The sequence below is a fragment of the Octopus bimaculoides genome, chromosome 2, assembly GCF_046866305.1.
Source record: "Octopus bimaculoides isolate indiv1 chromosome 2, ASM4686630v1, whole genome shotgun sequence".
Classification (NCBI taxonomy): domain Eukaryota; kingdom Metazoa; phylum Mollusca; class Cephalopoda; order Octopoda; family Octopodidae; genus Octopus; species Octopus bimaculoides.
The window spans coordinates 133,755,374-133,772,021 of record NC_142929.1 but is presented as its reverse complement, the minus strand read 5'-3'; the positions used below and the strand labels follow the sequence as shown (position 1 = coordinate 133,772,021).

The window sequence follows — 16,648 nt, the reverse complement described above, 5'->3', positions numbered from 1 at the left end:
TGCTAATGCATGAAACTCTCAGGCTTTGAGTTACTCTGTTGCTTCTGCCAAATATTGATAAATATATATCACAAATCCATATATACATCACATGTATGTGTGTGTGTGTGTGTGTGTGCATGTATTGTTCAAACATATGTAGACACATACATGTACAGAGACATAATAGATATGTAAAATATAAGTATGTTATAACCTGTGTTTGTAAGTGCGGGCATATCTTACAATCTAAATGTTTCCTTTATCTATTACAGCAAGCTCGGAAGCCATATGATGTACGTGATGTTATTGAACAATATTCTCAGGGGCATCTTAACATGATGGTTAGAATTAAAGAACTCCAAAGACGGTAAATATTCCGGGAGACATCTTATTAGATATATATGTATATATAGTATTAGAACTGAAATGAATTCTAAATTACTTCAATACAACATTCTGTAATTAATTTTGAAATATTTCCTTTCAGACTGGATACGACTTTGGGGAAGCCAACATACTTTGGTACACATAGAGAGAAAATGACTCTCTGTGCAAAAGTCAATATTATAGAAAACCAAGTAAGTTTTCACTGTAATTTTTGTTAATAACTATAAATTCGTTTTAGTGTCGACCTGTGTAAGCATATTTTCTCTCAAGTACATTTTGATTCATTGCTTGATATTTGTATACCATGTTATGGTTTAACACTTTTGCCACCATATTTCTGCTGAGATACATATCTTTGCTTCAAATTTAAAAATGAAGAATTTTTTTTAAAAATTACTTGGTCATTTTTAAGATGGTGTTTGGGATATAAATTAACATGAAATTTTGCTGGATATTTTTAGTTTAGAGAACTTTAAAACTGGAAGATTTTATTATAAAATCTGGGGCAGTCTCAGGTGGTTTAGTATCAAATGGATTTAGGTTTAGTTTTAAAAGAGAACTATAGAGACTGCAAAGTTAATTTGCTAGACTGTTTATTGAATGAAAAATCCTCTGTCCAAACTCCAATGATGTTACTATCTCTGATGATGATGATGATGCAGCTAGGTACAGGCATGGCTATATGGTTAAAAGTATGCTTTTCAACCATATGGTTTCAGGTTCAGTCCCTCTGCTTGGCACTCTGGGCAATTATCTTCTATTACAGCCCCATGCCGACCAAAGCCTTGTAAGTAGATTTGATTAGCAGAAAACTGTGTTGTGTGTGTGTGTATAAATATATATATATATATATATATATACACTTGCTGGGGTACCCGGTAATTCCCGGGGGTAAAGATGTTCTATTGAAACACCTTATTAGTCTGATATAAGAAAGCAATTTCATTATAACTGCCGTAAAAGGTGTATTTTCTGTCACAAAAACATGCAAAAACTGTCAGCTGGAGGAGGGAGAGATTGTTGGAGGTTGGTGAAAAAGATTGTCAGAGGTTGGTGAGAAAGGTTGTCAGTTTGGCAAGAGAGGTTGTCGGAAGTTGTCTAGAGAGGTTGTTGGAGGTTGTCGAGAGAGATTTTCAGAGGTTGGCGAGAGAGATTGCTGGAGGTTGTCAAGAGAGGTTTCCAGAGGTTGGCAAATTGTTTGGAGATGTTGAAAAAATGTGTATTAATGCAATGTGTAAATTAATTACAGCAATATGTATATAACTGTTTAGATATTGAATTAGAATAGACGTTCATCAAAATGTTGTATGAACTGTAAATAAGCAATAAATATTATGATTTGTAAAATAGGTATAACTGATACAGGGAGTTGCGAGTCAGTGTGGTGTGGAAGTTTGGTTTCATTTTTTAAGAATTTTAAGCAGTCAAAGTATGAGTTCATTGTACTTGGACAAATTTAGGAAATATGTTGTGGAATGAAAAATATATGTACTATCATCATAAAATTTGAACTTGAAAAATCCAGAATTATCGAAGATATGGGCATTCATAGTGTAATGAAATTTAATTGAAAACCCTGCATACATTGGCAGAATTTAGTTAATTGGAGATGTTGAAAAAATGTCTATTAATGCAATGTGTAAATTAATTACAGCAATATGTATTTAACTGTTTAGATATTGAATTAGAATAGATGAAGAATAAATGGTAAATGGTTTACAGCACAAAAAGAATCATTTTAAACTTGCTAAAATAATATTCAGGATGCCTCATCTCTACTAAGTATAGAAGCAGATGTGTTACATAAGATTAATTTTGAGAATCTGGTCAAAGACTTTGCAATTAAAAAAAGTAGGAAGAACTTTTCAAATACAAATAAAGTTGACGTAGGAGTGGCTGTGTGGTAAGTAGCTTGCTTACCAACCACATGGTCCAGGGTTCAGTCCCACTGCGTGGCACCTTGGCCAAGTGTATTCTACTATAGCCTCGGGCCGACCAAAGCCTTGTGAGTGGATTTGGTAGATGGAAACTGAAAGAAGCCTGTTGTATATATGTATATATATATATGTGTGTGTGTGTTTGTGTGTCTGTGTTTGTCCCCCTAGCATTGCTTGACAACCAATGCTGGTGTGTTTATGTCCCCGTCACTTAGCGGTTCGGCAAGAGACCGATAGAATAAGTACTAGGCTTACAAGAATAAGTCTTGAGGTCGATTTGCTCGACTAAAGGTGGTGCTCCAGCATGGTCACAGTCAAATGACTGAAACAAGTAAAAGAGTAAACAAAAATAAGCATTATTTTTCATCTTATTGTTAGTTTTGTTTCATTTTGAAGAATAAAAATTTATTTTATGGTTTATTATTGTCAATATTTTGAATAACATATATGGGGGAAGCCAAAATCTTTTAAGTACTTGGGGCCTCTATGGGTTTTAATCTAGCCCTGATGATGACGATGATGACAACAACAACTAGGTATTTCATGAGCCCATTTGTGCAACTCATTGCTTTTGCTAAATTCATAGCATTGAGTTCCCACCTATTCCAATCCTATATACTGAGCTAGTATGCCAGTGCAGCATAACCGGCCCATTTAAGAGAACCCTTCAATCATTGGGCAATAATGATGAGTTTTGATGAGGTGAGAAGGTAGGTAAGGTGGTGGATTTATTGTCCCAGAAATATGTTTACGAAGACCTGTAGAGTCAAGTGAAGTCATTGTCATGGCCGATGCCAGTGTTGCCTGACTGGCTCCCATGCTGGTGGCACGTAAAAAGCACCATTCAAGCGTGGTCGATGCCAGTACTGCCTGGCTGGCCCTCATGCTGGTGGCATGTAAAAAGTAACCACTAAATTCTTGGAGTGGTTGGCATTAGGAAGGGCATCCAGCTGTAGAAACTTTGCCAGATCGGATTGGAGCCTGGTGCAGCCTTCTGTCTTGCCAGCCCTCAGTCAAACTGTCCAACCCATGGCAGTATGGAAAGCGATGATGATGATGATGAGCAAGTCTATATTTCAAATATCTCTAGCATTTCATACTTTTGTGTCAAATACTGACCAAATGACATCAATAGCTTACATTGTTTTCTTTCTCTCTCTCGCTCTCACATTTATTTTATTTATTTATTTATTCATTTATTTTTTGCATTTTCAGGTTATCAACATTGACAGGAAAATGGATCAAGTCTTACTGATTTTGAACATGATGTCTAAAACACGTTGTCTGGAGTTTAATGGAGACAAAAGTCACAAGAGCAGTTAACAAATGATGACTTAATCAGCAGATACATTTTAAAAGAGAAATATGGTGGCATATTTCTGGGACAATAAATCCACCACCTTACCTACCTTCTCATCTCATCAAAACTCATTATCATTATTATAATTAGAATGATGGATTGGCAGAATTGTAAGAGAGCTGAGTAAAATGCCTTGTGATATTTAGCTACTGCTCTTTACATTCTGAGTTCAAATCATGCCAAGGTAAACCTTGCCTTTGATCTTTTTAGAGTCAATAAATTAAAGTACCAGTCAAGTACTGGGATCAATGTAATTGACTTGTCCCCTTCCCCTCAAAATTGTTTCTGATTGTGCCTAATGTACTTAAATTAGAAACAATAATTATCATCATAATTATTCATGATTATCATTCATCACTTGGTGGGTTGATATATACCTGTTATAGACTGCCTTACCTTTAATGGGTCTTGTACCTCTTCAAAGGAAATCACTACCAGTGGCAGAATCAGAAGAATGATGGACAAAATACCTAATAGCATTTAGTTTTGTTCCATCACATTCTAAGTTCAAATACAGCTAAAGTTGACTCTGGTCAACTGTCTCTTACTCCAAAATTCGTGGCCTTGTGCATATGTTGTATATAGCTGATGGATTGGCAGAAAGAGTAGAGTGACAGGTAAAATTCCTTGTGGTATTTACTACAGTCTCTTTACATTCTAAGTTTAAATCCCACTGAGGTTGATTTTGCCTTTCATCCATCTGGGCACATTAGAGAAATTACCAGTAAAAAACTGTGATTGATTTTATCGGCTGCTCCAAAAACTCAAAATTTGTGGTGATGTGCCTGTGTGAGAAATCATTATTATTATTTATTATTATTATCATTATTATTATTATTATAATTGTTATGATTTTTATATTCCTTGTTTCAAGTTTGAATCCTACCAAAAACAATTTTGCTGTTCATGTCTTCAGGAAAGAAGGGTTGATAAAATAAATACCAATCATTTACTGATGTAGATGACTGTTTTCTATCAACTATACACCCACCCAAACAAATTAATGTGTCAATGTAAGAAATCATTATCATTTACCCATATAATACTGTATTTTACACTGAACTAAGTTCAAAACCTGATTTCAATGACGACCCCATATTTGACTGCATAAAAGACACATGGGTGTAGTTGATGCGCCCCAATTTCAACAGCACACAATCAGGAAAAAACTGTTTTCAGTCCATTGGAGCATGTAATATAGGCCTGACTTCATGTAAGAAAATATGGGGTAATTTCTGAGACATTTTTGGTAGGGAAAAAGTATATCTTGTATGCCATCAAATATGGTACATACATATATGTGTGTGTGTGTATATATATATATATATATATATATATATATATATAGTTCAAATTTATAGAAAAACAATGACAGTGTGTTAATTTGATGCTTGGGAAAATAAATAAATAGAGAGAGAATGATAAAAAAAATGTATTAAGTTCAGTGGTCCAAAATGGCAAATATATATTTGTGTGTGTGTGTGTGTCCATATATATATATATATATATATATATATATATATATATATATATATATGTATGTATGTATGTATGTATGTATGTATTCATGCATTCATACATTCATACATATATACATACGTATAAATATGTGTGTGGATGTGGATGTGTGTGTGTGTATATATATATATATATATATATATATATATATATATGTATATTTATACATGTATATATATGTATATATACAAGTATATATATGTATATACATATATGCATATATATATATACATACATATATATATATATATATATACACACACACATATATGTGAATGTATGTATATATGTATGTATGTATGTATGTATGTATGTATGCATATATGTATGTATGTATGTATGTATGTATGCATGCATGTATGTATGTATGCATGTATGTGTGTATGTATATATGCACCGTATTTGATGGCATAAAAGACACACAAGCATATTAGATGCACCCTAATTTTCACCAGCAGATATTCAGGAAAAAAGTTTTGAGTGCATTAAAGCTTATGGGAGGCCAAAATTCACATGCAGGCCCCAGAGGAATATTTTTTATGCATTGTCTCAGAAAAAAGTGCATCTTATAATGCAATTAAATACAATAATTAAAATCCTTTTCATTTATGTCTGTAATTCACTTAAGAAAGGATTATACCTCACAACTTCCCATTTCTCCACTTTTATATAAATCTGTAACTATGGTCTTATGTAAAAATGAAAAAAAAATTACACCAAACTAGTGAGCACCAAACTAAATACTTTACAATGTTTTACCTTCCTGTTTCAGATATTTTGTTCATCCTCTGGGTTTGTCAAAATAAATGCCAGTGATATATTGAAGGAGTGATTTAATAAATTATATTCTAAAATGGGCCCTGTTGAAAATCAAAAGGAATAATCTTCATCATCGTTATCACCATTAGGGTGTTGGACAGGCAGAATTATTAGAGCATTGGACATAATACCTTGTGCTATCTGTTCCAGCTCTGTATGTTCTGAGTTCAACCACCACTAAGGCCACCTTTACAGTTTGTCTTTTATTTATTTATTTTTTTGTGGTGGGGGGGAGCACTAGAATAAAGTACCACTCTAGTAATGAGATCAGTGCTGATGATTAATCCCCGCCTCCTCAGATTTGTACTCCTTATAGAAACTAAGGGTTGTGAATTAACAGTATTGTTTTGTGGCATTTCTTCCAGCTCTTTACATTCTGAATTCAAATCAATAAGATAAGAAACACTCAATACTAACTTAATTGTTGGTTTTGTGCTAAAATTTAAAACTATTATAATTATTATTACTATTAATAATAACAACAACAACAACAACAACAACAACAACAACAACAACAGCAACAACAACAATAATAATAATAATAAGGCAGCGAGCAGGCAGAATCGTTAGCACACTGGATGAAATGCTTAGCAGCATTCCGCCCGTCGCTATGTTCTGAGTTCAAATTCCACCGAGGTCGACTTTGCCTTTCATCCTTGCGGGGTCGATGAAATTAGTACCAGTTATGCACTGGGGTTGATGTAATTGACTATCCCCCTCCCTCAAATTTCAGGCCTTGTGCCTATAGTAGAAAGGATTATAGAAAGGTGGTGAGCTGGTAGAATTCTTCTCAACACATGACACTATGATGCTCCTCCACTACTTCTGCTCATGGGCAGAGATGCGCATATTGTCAGCCACTAAGGGACATGCTCAACTGGTTAACATCAAACAACTGACAAGCAAGTCTATGGTATTGAGCAGAGTATTTGCTGTAGCCCATCTTTTATACCAAGACAAAACAATGTACATGATAACACTTCCAATCAGTTAAGATCAGAAGCCACAGTGAGAGCCACTGCCTGGTACTGAATATTATTTTTAGAGGTAAAAAAAGATAAATAATAGCCTCAGTGACTGCTTTTTGAGACAGGATATTTTGAAGTTGCTTCCTCTTACTTCCAACACACACACACAAACACACACCACTTCCTGTGCAACACACACACATAAATCAAAAAGCAAATTCTCCCACTTCATTCCTGGTAATATTTGACTCCTGGTTTATTTTCTTAGATTCCTAGTTGAAACCATTGCTTTAACTTACACTGATATTGCCCATAAAAAAGCATGAACATCAAAAATTCACATCTTCCCTCTACTACAAATATTAGGCTTTGTGTTGATGTAAGCAAACAAAATGTATTGGTTGGCACAGACAAGCTCCATAGAGTAGAGACAAGCTCCTTACAAACTGAGTGTACGACTTTGTTTTGACTGGAAGTATGGCCAACTATGCCGCTGCTGCTAATGCTGTAGAGTAGCATTTCTCAGCTAGAGTTTTGCAAAATATTCCTAGGGATTCTGTAAAAAAGAGTGAGATAAGCTAATGATAATTCATGATTGTGATATTACTAAACAAGCACAACATATTATTGGTTATTGTAATATTGCAATATAGACAACATCCTATCTAACCTATTATGTTATCAAAAAAATATAACCATTGGGGATATATTTAGTGATGTCTGTAATTTATGGACACCTTTTATATGTATATATATGACATTTAACATGTGAACTACAATGAAGAAAATATGAGAAAGATATGGTATATAATTTTTTTTGTGCAGTGATTCCTTGAGATTTGTAATTTATTTTAAGGGCTACACAAGGGTAAAAAGGTTGAGAAACACTGCTCTAGAGAAAGGCGTGGACATCATATAAGATCAGTTCTACTCTTCTGCAAATCTTAGATTTAAAACATTGGCTGAATTAAATATACCAGATTGCTGCCAAAGATTTTGCTGATTTTATCAAAAGTTTATTGGTTGACTTCACATACCTTTAGTTCTCTAATAAAATTATGGGAAAGAAAAGCTAAAAAGACTGTGTAAAGTTAGTGGATTAAGGCTGTAATGAATTATATTATTTCTCTGCAATATTTACAGTTAGCTAAATTAATATGATGTCACAGTAATGATCAGAGTGTTAGTGGCCTGAATCTCATCACTGGTAGTGCATTATGTGCATAATCAAGGTATTTAAATATCTCCAGCCCAATCTACATACATAGCTGTATAAGTTTATCATATAACTGCAAAGATCAGAAACGGAATATAAGTGGATATCTAAAATCTTTGCAGTGCTAAGTTCATATTTAAGTGATAAATTATTCCCACAGCTGGCTTGTTTTAAATAAGTCTATCACCACAACAGCTTAGTAGACTCAATATAAATGGAGTCTCTTAAAATTGGAGAATTGAGATAAAATGCTATGATTGGGGACATATCTGGACATTAATGATTTGGCACAGCTGACTGGATGTTCTAACAGCAGTAATATTCCATGCTGGAGGCAACACACACACATGCATACATGATCATGCAGAAATATACACAGAGATAGAAAGAGGGAAAGAGATGACAGTTCATTAATTGAACACGACTTGACATAACCGCTTTCTCTCTCCTCATTCAAATAAAGAGAAATAAGCTCACACACATAAGTAGGGAGAGAGGGGAAGCCGGGGAGAGAACATTAGGAGCATTAAAACATCTGATGTCAAATAAGTCAGCATTGAATCAGCAACACCAACTGGTTAGTATCAAAACAGCTGTGTCAAAATGCTTTCTACCTGAGTTGAGAGTGGGTGATTCACATGGTCACATGATCATGTGATTGATCAGATCATTGGATGTTGTTATACATTGCTGGCCGCAATGTGCTTCACATTGTTTTAGCCTTTGAACGATGCCACCCAGCTGGTTTGGTGAGCGGGCCAACATTCCCCTGATCGGAAAGCTAGTCGATTGCAGAGTTCCTCATTTACAGCTGAATGGACTGGAGCAACATAGAATGAAGTGTTTTACTCAAGAACACAACATGCCACTCAGTCCAGGAATTGAACTCTCCATCTAGCAATCACGAATGCTATACCCTAACCATTAGGTTACACGCATTCACTGAGAGTGGGTGATTAAGTGATAATATCTAAGTTTTTTTTTTTATTATATTTTATAATTCTTCCTTCAAGATTTATCAGTGAATATTTTTTTTCACTTTTCCTTCTATAGAAGAGAATGTAGAAAATGTCTGTAATATACCGGAGAAAATAGTCTAACTGTAGAGTAACAGAAGAGTAAAGATCAGTGAAAGTTTTCACATCTACTGGCAGTGTTGCTAAAAACAAGAACAAATCATTTATTTTTCATAAAATTCTCAAGACATATTTTCCTTGTTGTAGCCTTCTATGAAGTCTTAACCTGGAAACCAGAAACCATATTCAGTTAGACTAGTGGTTCCCAAATTCCTTCAGGCCATTTATTTAGCTCCATGTATTTTATCACAAATTTATCCCTACCCTGCCCTATTAATATTATACAAAGCAACAGTTTGTAGATGTAGCCTCATTTATCACTGATTCATTTAGCACTGATCTGGAATAACATAGTATGCTCAACTGTGAACCATGTTATCCTTATCAAGAATTGATCCGTGATAACATGAGTCAGTGATCAAAGGTTTTACTTGTACCACAAAAACACACCCCAGTGACCAACCCAATGTTCAGCTACCCAGAATGCACTGACTATCAATTGCTTGTGTTTACATCACTGTTCTGTGAGTTTGCGAAATTTTAATATGGATTTACATACTCAAACTCATCAGCATGAGACCAGTGAGCAGAAAAAATATGAAGGTGCTTTAAAAACGATGCAGATAAGTGTGTTCTCTACAGGAAAAAATAGGGAAACTGAGAAAATATGTGATGGTGGAAGATTTGCAGCTGTGGGCCACAAACTTAGTGTCAATGAATCTATCATGCATTCCATTTACAAAGTGTGCTGAGATGATTCATTTCTCATTGTATTATATTCTTTTAACCAAGCCTCCATGATAAATGAGGATAGATGTACAACACTAGACAAGATAATAACAAAGTTTTATAAGAATTTTTTCACTCCAGTTTTTCAATGAATGACACTCATTCATTCAATATTATTAATTTCCCAAAATATGATACTCACTTCTTCCAGAAATACCAAATTCTCAGCTACAACAACTTAGTTCACAGCAGAGCCAACAAAGAAACTTCTAGGTAGTCGTAGAACTACTAGAAATAGTAGTCAAATCTCTCTTTTATACTTCTGTTGAAATACTCTGCCCATGTTTTGATTAATTTTGAAAATAATGAAAAATAAAATAAAATAACTTTGTTCTTTTTAAGCTGAGGTTTGGAATATAAATAAACATAGAATTTCAATGAAAGGTTTTTAACTTAGATAACTTTAAAAGAGGAAGTTTGTCTCATAGGACCATAGGCAGTCTCAAGCAGGTTGGTAATAATAGGGAACTCTCTGCTAAATCAAAAAAAAAAAAGGAAAGAAAGTTTACATAATGTAATCCTAGATAAATAAAAGGATGGGATGGTCATGACTGGGATGTCTTTCACCATAGTTCTGCTCAAAGCTGACCCAGGGCTGACACAACAGCAACTGCTTTATAGGTTATTAAATTTTCATCATCAAAAATGAATGAAATTAATCACATTGCACTTCAACATGATCTAGAACCTCATTCACTGCAAGGAGTGGTACCTTGAAATTTGGGAACAAGCAATAGGGTAGAGGGAAAAGAGGAAAGTATCTCCGATGAACAGGTCCATTCTTGTCTGCACCATTTTCATTTTCCAGAATGACTGATCATATTCCGATATTATATGTTATCTCCTTTGCTTGTTGTTTTTAGATTTTAAATACACCCCATCCTTCACCTGCTAGAAGAGATTTTGTCGACTAAATTTCATGGACAATCAATCTCAGTTAATCAAATATTTCTTCAACCTGCTCTTTACATATGTGAAACCCTAATGTATGTGATTCGGGAACCACTGGGTTGGACTGATTCCAATATATTTTGGAATATTTAATTATTAAATCAACATTTATAAAACAAAATCTGAACTGGCTCACAGAGATTATACAGAAGAAACACATTGCATTAACAATCATTTAATATCTCAATGAGACAAACATTTAATTTTTTTCTTTTTAAATAGTTCCTTTCTTTGCTTTAATTGATCGTCTTTTTTTTAAATACAAAATTCAATATTAACCACGAGAAATTTTGATTTTTTTAAAAAATCATTTTATCATTTTTTTTTTTAGTTGAAAAATTGTATTATTGAAAAATCTTGAATAAATCTATTTAGAATGTGATATTTGTGTTCCTTTTTATTTAGTTTTTCTGAAGAAGATATTTTTCTTAATTAGTGACAGAGAATTATTATGTGTCCTTGTCAATGGGAGGCCACACCTTAACAAAACCAATATCCTACATTACATGTCAGGCCCTGACCTGGAATTCACAAGGGATATGGAAGACACCCTAAAAATGGCTGGAGGCAAGACATTGAGACAGAGTTGAAAAAGCAAAGATCCAACTGGGGAGAAGCAGAAAAGTCAGCCTAGAGTCAATGTACAGCTGAGAAGAGTCATCATTGGGAATGAAGGGCTTCTAGTTTTTTATAAAATATATTTAATAAAAATTTTATACATAAACAACATCATAAAGAAATTATGATACAATTCAAGAAAAGCAGCATCGCAATGTTATTTATGCTATATCCATATTTCAGTTCAGTACAAATAAAAGAAAGTCATTATTTCTTAGTAAAAGCCTCTATCTGGAGTTAATGTAATTAACTTACTCCTTTCTCCAAAATTGCTGGCCTTGTGCCAAAATTTGAAACCAATATTTCAAACAACTAAATTTGTAGACTGGCACCTATGCCAACGTCTTCATTGAACACTAAACTGTTGGGGCAAGCGAAAGCAAAATTGTGATGGCACCAGTACCAGTAAATCACTAAGAGCACCGTCCGAATGTGATCATTGCCAGAGCACCAGCTGTCAGGCTTTTGCGCTGGTGGCACATAAATAGCACCATTTGAGCGTGACCGTTACCAACGTCGCCTTCCTGGCACTTGTGCCAGTGGCACGTAAAAAGACATTCGAGCGAGTTCGTTGCCAGTACCGCTGGACTGGCTCCTGTGCAGGTGGCACGTAAAATACACCACTTTGAGTGTGCCCATTGACAGTATCTCCTGACTGGCCTTCGTGCCGGTGGCACATAAAAGCACCCACTACACTCTTGGAGTGGTTGGTGTTAGGAAGGGCATCCAGCTGTAGAAACTCTGCCAAATCAAATTGGAGCCTGGTGCAGCCATCTGGTTCACCAGTCCTCAGTCAAATTGTCCAACCCATGCTAGCATGGAAAGTGGACGTTAAACGATGATGATGATGAGACTAATCTCAAATCGAATATCTAGTAATCCAATTTATTAACAACAGTCATTTGGCCCATTGGTAAACACTTCCACTTCTATGGACATTGAAGGAGATAGTTTGATATGTAATGAAGCAGAGTGACTCTGTGACTCTACGAGTTCACAATAATGTCCACAGAAATTGTAATGCCAGAAACTCAATCAATTGATGATATCACTGAATTGCCAGTCTGTTGTGAATCACTACTATCACATTTACCTTTCTATAACCAAAGGTTTGATACCCTGGTTTTAGGGATCTTGCTGGAGATATCTGATCCCAAAATTCATGAGCAGCATGGTTACTTCTTTGAAGAACTAATACATTACCAGCAACCCCTATGTAGTGAAAAAAAATCAAGACAATATCAGCTGGGGACTAAAATCAACAGACATGATTGTGAAGTTAAGAAGTTCACTTTGCAACCATGTGGTTTTGAACTCAGTGTCACTGTTTTGAGCCTTTGGCTAGTTTCTTCTACAACCCATAGCACATAGAAGAATTTGATTGACGGCAAGTGTGGAGAAGCTCCTCTCCTATACACATACTCCAGGAGATTGGATTCATTTTCACAGTATCATCTCTCTTTTAGATCAAACTTTCCATACATACATACATATATATATAGGATAAGCTATTGCATGCAACAGAGCAAATCTGTGGCTGTAGTAAAGCTTCTGCCAGATCAAGGGTGACATGATTATGGAGCAATGAGGTTCACAGGACCATGAAAGAGACAACTTCAGAAGTATTAAGCTAAGAATAAGCCATTATACTTCACATTTGTTGACCTGAAGAAAGCCTTCAACAGAATCTCTTGCTGTGTTATGATGGTCTGTGAGGAAGTTAGGGAGAGATGAATGGTTTGTGAAAAGGGTGTAAGCTATGTACTGGGGTGCTGTTATTGACAGGAGAGTTAGCTGTGAGTACAATCACAAATTTAGTGTGCAAACAGGCATTCACCAAGGCTTGGTTCTCAGGCCCGTCTTATTCACCATTATCCTCCAGGTCAGTAATGCTACATGACTGTGATGCTACATGAGAGACATGGGTCTGAATGCAGAGGACATGTGAAGAGTAGAGAGGAATGAAGCTAGTAGGCTCTGCTTGATGTGTAATGTTAGTGTGCATGTACGCCAAAGCGTAAATGTATTGAGAGAAAAGTTGGGCACAACAAGAATCATGCAAGACAGAAGACTGCACTGGTATGGTCGTGTGGATAAGGACAGTCAAAAAAAAGAAGTGATGGTCGTTTAACCCTTTTTGCATTCAGACTAGTCAGTCAACAATAATGCTTATGATTCACATTATTTTGAAGCCACAAGTTTACAATGGTGTGGTTGTTTAATTTAGAATGACATTGTAGGATAGGTGTGAGAAGCCAGATCTCTCTTATGCTCATCTTCTTGTTCCTTGATAGTTTGCTGTAACACCCCATTACTACTTTCCTTTTATCTTGTAACATAGACTCTCTATATATATATATGTGGTTAGTGGTTTGACCTTAAAAGGTCAGGAACCAAAGACATGTATTGCGGGAAAAGCAGGGTTTTTATAGAAAGTAGTAAGCTCGAAATAGGGTTCGGAAAAGGATGTGCACGTGATGCTATCTGAAGTCTCTGATTGGCTATCCACGGTCAGTTGGCACAACAGAGTAGGAGACAAATTGCACCAATACCAACCGATCAGAGTAGTGGTCACAATAGGATACAAACAGCAGCCATAGGCCAGTTGGTCCCTGCTTTGCTTGAATACATTTATATATAGAGTCTATGCTACAATCTCCTTCATCCATCTATAACAACCCACTCATTTCCACCTTCCTCTCTCAAATACTTCCTCTTAGTAGTGGGAGCGTATTCCTCCCTTTCTTCCCCTTCTCCGTTCTTTTCTGTCTCGCAAGTTACATGGCAACCTCACTAGTGCCAGTAGCACAGAAAAAGCACCTGGTGCACTCTGTATAGTGATTAGCACTAAGAAGGACATGCAGCTGTAGAAACCTTGCCAAAAATGACACTGGGGCTCAATACAGCCCTGCAGCTGACTGGTTCCCTGTCAAACTGTCCTACCCATGCCAACATGGAAAGCAGGTGTTAAATAATGGTTACATACATACATATATACATATCATCATCATCATCAACATTTAACATCAATTTTCCATGCTGGCATGGATTGGATGACTTGACAAGAACTGAAAAGGCCAGGGACCACACCAGATTCCATAGTCTGTTTTGGCCTGGTTTCTATGGCTGCATGCCCTTGCTAATGCCAACCACTTTACAGAGTGTACTGGGTGCTTTTTACATGGCACCAGCACCAGTGCTTATATATACAACAGACTTCCACACAGTTTCTGTGTACCAAATTCCCTTACAAGGTATTAATTAGCCCAGGTCTTTAGAAGTAGACACTTACCCAAGGTGCTGTGCAATGGTACTGAACCTGAAACCACAAGGTTGCTAACCAAGCTTCTGTACCTATGTGATTATTAATAATTTCTGTTGGCTCATATGTAAAGAAAACTTTTCAGATACCCACATTAAAAAGCTAAATGTCATAATGATTGAGCTAAAACCAATGATTTCCTATACTCTTTCTCTTTTACTTACTTGTTTCAGTCATTTGACTGTGGCCATGCTGGAGCACTGCCTTTTAGTCGAGCAAATTGACTCCAGGACTTATTCTTTGTAAGCCTAGTACTTATTCTATCGGTCTCTTTTGCCAAACCGCTAAGTTATGGGGACGTAAACACACCAGCATCGGTTGTCAAGCGATGGTGGGGAGACAAACATACACACACATATATATATATATATATATATATATATATATATATATATATATAAATATATATATATATATACATATATATATATATATATACATATATACGACAGGCTTCTTTCAGTTTCCATCTACCAAATCCACTCAAGGCTTTGGTCGGCCCCAGGCTATAGTAGAAGACACTTGCCCAAGGTGCCATGCAGTGGGACTGAACCCGGAACCATGTGGTTGGTAAGCAAGCTACTTACCACTCAGCCACTCTTGCAATACAGAGTATACAGATCTACCCATTTTCTAGTAAGGCTGACCGAGCAAGTTGATAAATAAGCCTTACACAGACATGCAGGAAGTAAATAGACACCTTTAATTTTAAAACTTTCTGGTCTAATCGTCTTAATATGTTTTCAGCGGTGTAGAATTGACAATGTAATTATTCTTTTTCATTCCAGGTGCCATTATATTAAACATTTGTGAAGAGTAACCATGCCACGCACAAAAAGTTCAGCAGAACTGTCAGATTTTCCAAGAGGTCGTATTGTTGGGCAATCTGAGGCTAGTCTCAGCCAGTGAAAAATAGCAGAAAATCTTCAAATTCCTCTTGGTACTGTTAATAGAATTATAGTGCAATTCAAAAGCCAAGGAAAAGAATCAACAGATTCTCGTCCCGGATGATCTGGGCCCTTGGAAAGGAAGCTTCGCTGTTTGAAGAGAATTGTGGAAAACGAACTCCATTTGAAGGCTTCTGATATCGCAAAACAGCTAGAAGTTAGTCCAAGAATGTGTTACATATCTTCATAAGCTTGGGTATTATGGATGAGCAGCTAGAAGAAAACCTCTCCTTCAACCAATTAATATCAAATAAAAGATTTTGAAAATTAAAGGTGTCTATTTACTTCCTGCCAGTCTGTGTATAATTGTTATGTGTAATAGCTTGAGCCTTCAGGTTAGTAATTTGACACTTATTGCTTTTATCATTGTAAATAAGCCAGTATATTTGACAAATTGATCAAGATCTAGGGCAAGAGATGAGCCAACTACTAGTGTTATGGTTTCAAAACTATGATTTCATTTCTCTTGTTTTAATATATTCAGGAAAGGTCTTGCCTTGATGAAAAAAGGCCAGTATATCCATTCTTGTTTATTCTTGTCTGGTTCCAAAAAAGCAGCCTTGTTAAATGAATCAGTGATTAATGAATAATAGAAAATGGGTTTTGTTACAAGACCCCTAAGTTATTCTGTGCACTCTGGACGGTCAGTGAGATACACTTTTAATGTCCAAGCAGAATCTTGCTCTGATCACCAACCTGGGTTATCACAGATCAATTGGTGATAAGCATAACACAGTTCACAATTAGCATACTGAGTT

The 16,648-nt window shown here is 35.7% G+C and overlaps 1 protein-coding gene across 1 annotated transcript in view; it reads left to right on the top strand.

The window, feature by feature from the left end:
* Nucleotides 1-3,850, top strand: part of LOC106867967 (potassium voltage-gated channel subfamily KQT member 1) — a 251,801-nt gene extending 247,951 nt beyond the window's left edge. The window contains exons 12-14 of the mRNA XM_089347720.1: nt 255-349; nt 470-560; nt 3,522-3,850. Coding sequence (XP_089203846.1) covers nt 255-349; nt 470-560; nt 3,522-3,629 — 294 coding nt within the window. The 3' untranslated portion in view covers nt 3,630-3,850. The remainder of the gene's footprint in view (nt 1-254; nt 350-469; nt 561-3,521) is intronic.
* The last annotated feature ends 12,798 nt before the right edge of the window (nt 3,851-16,648 follow it).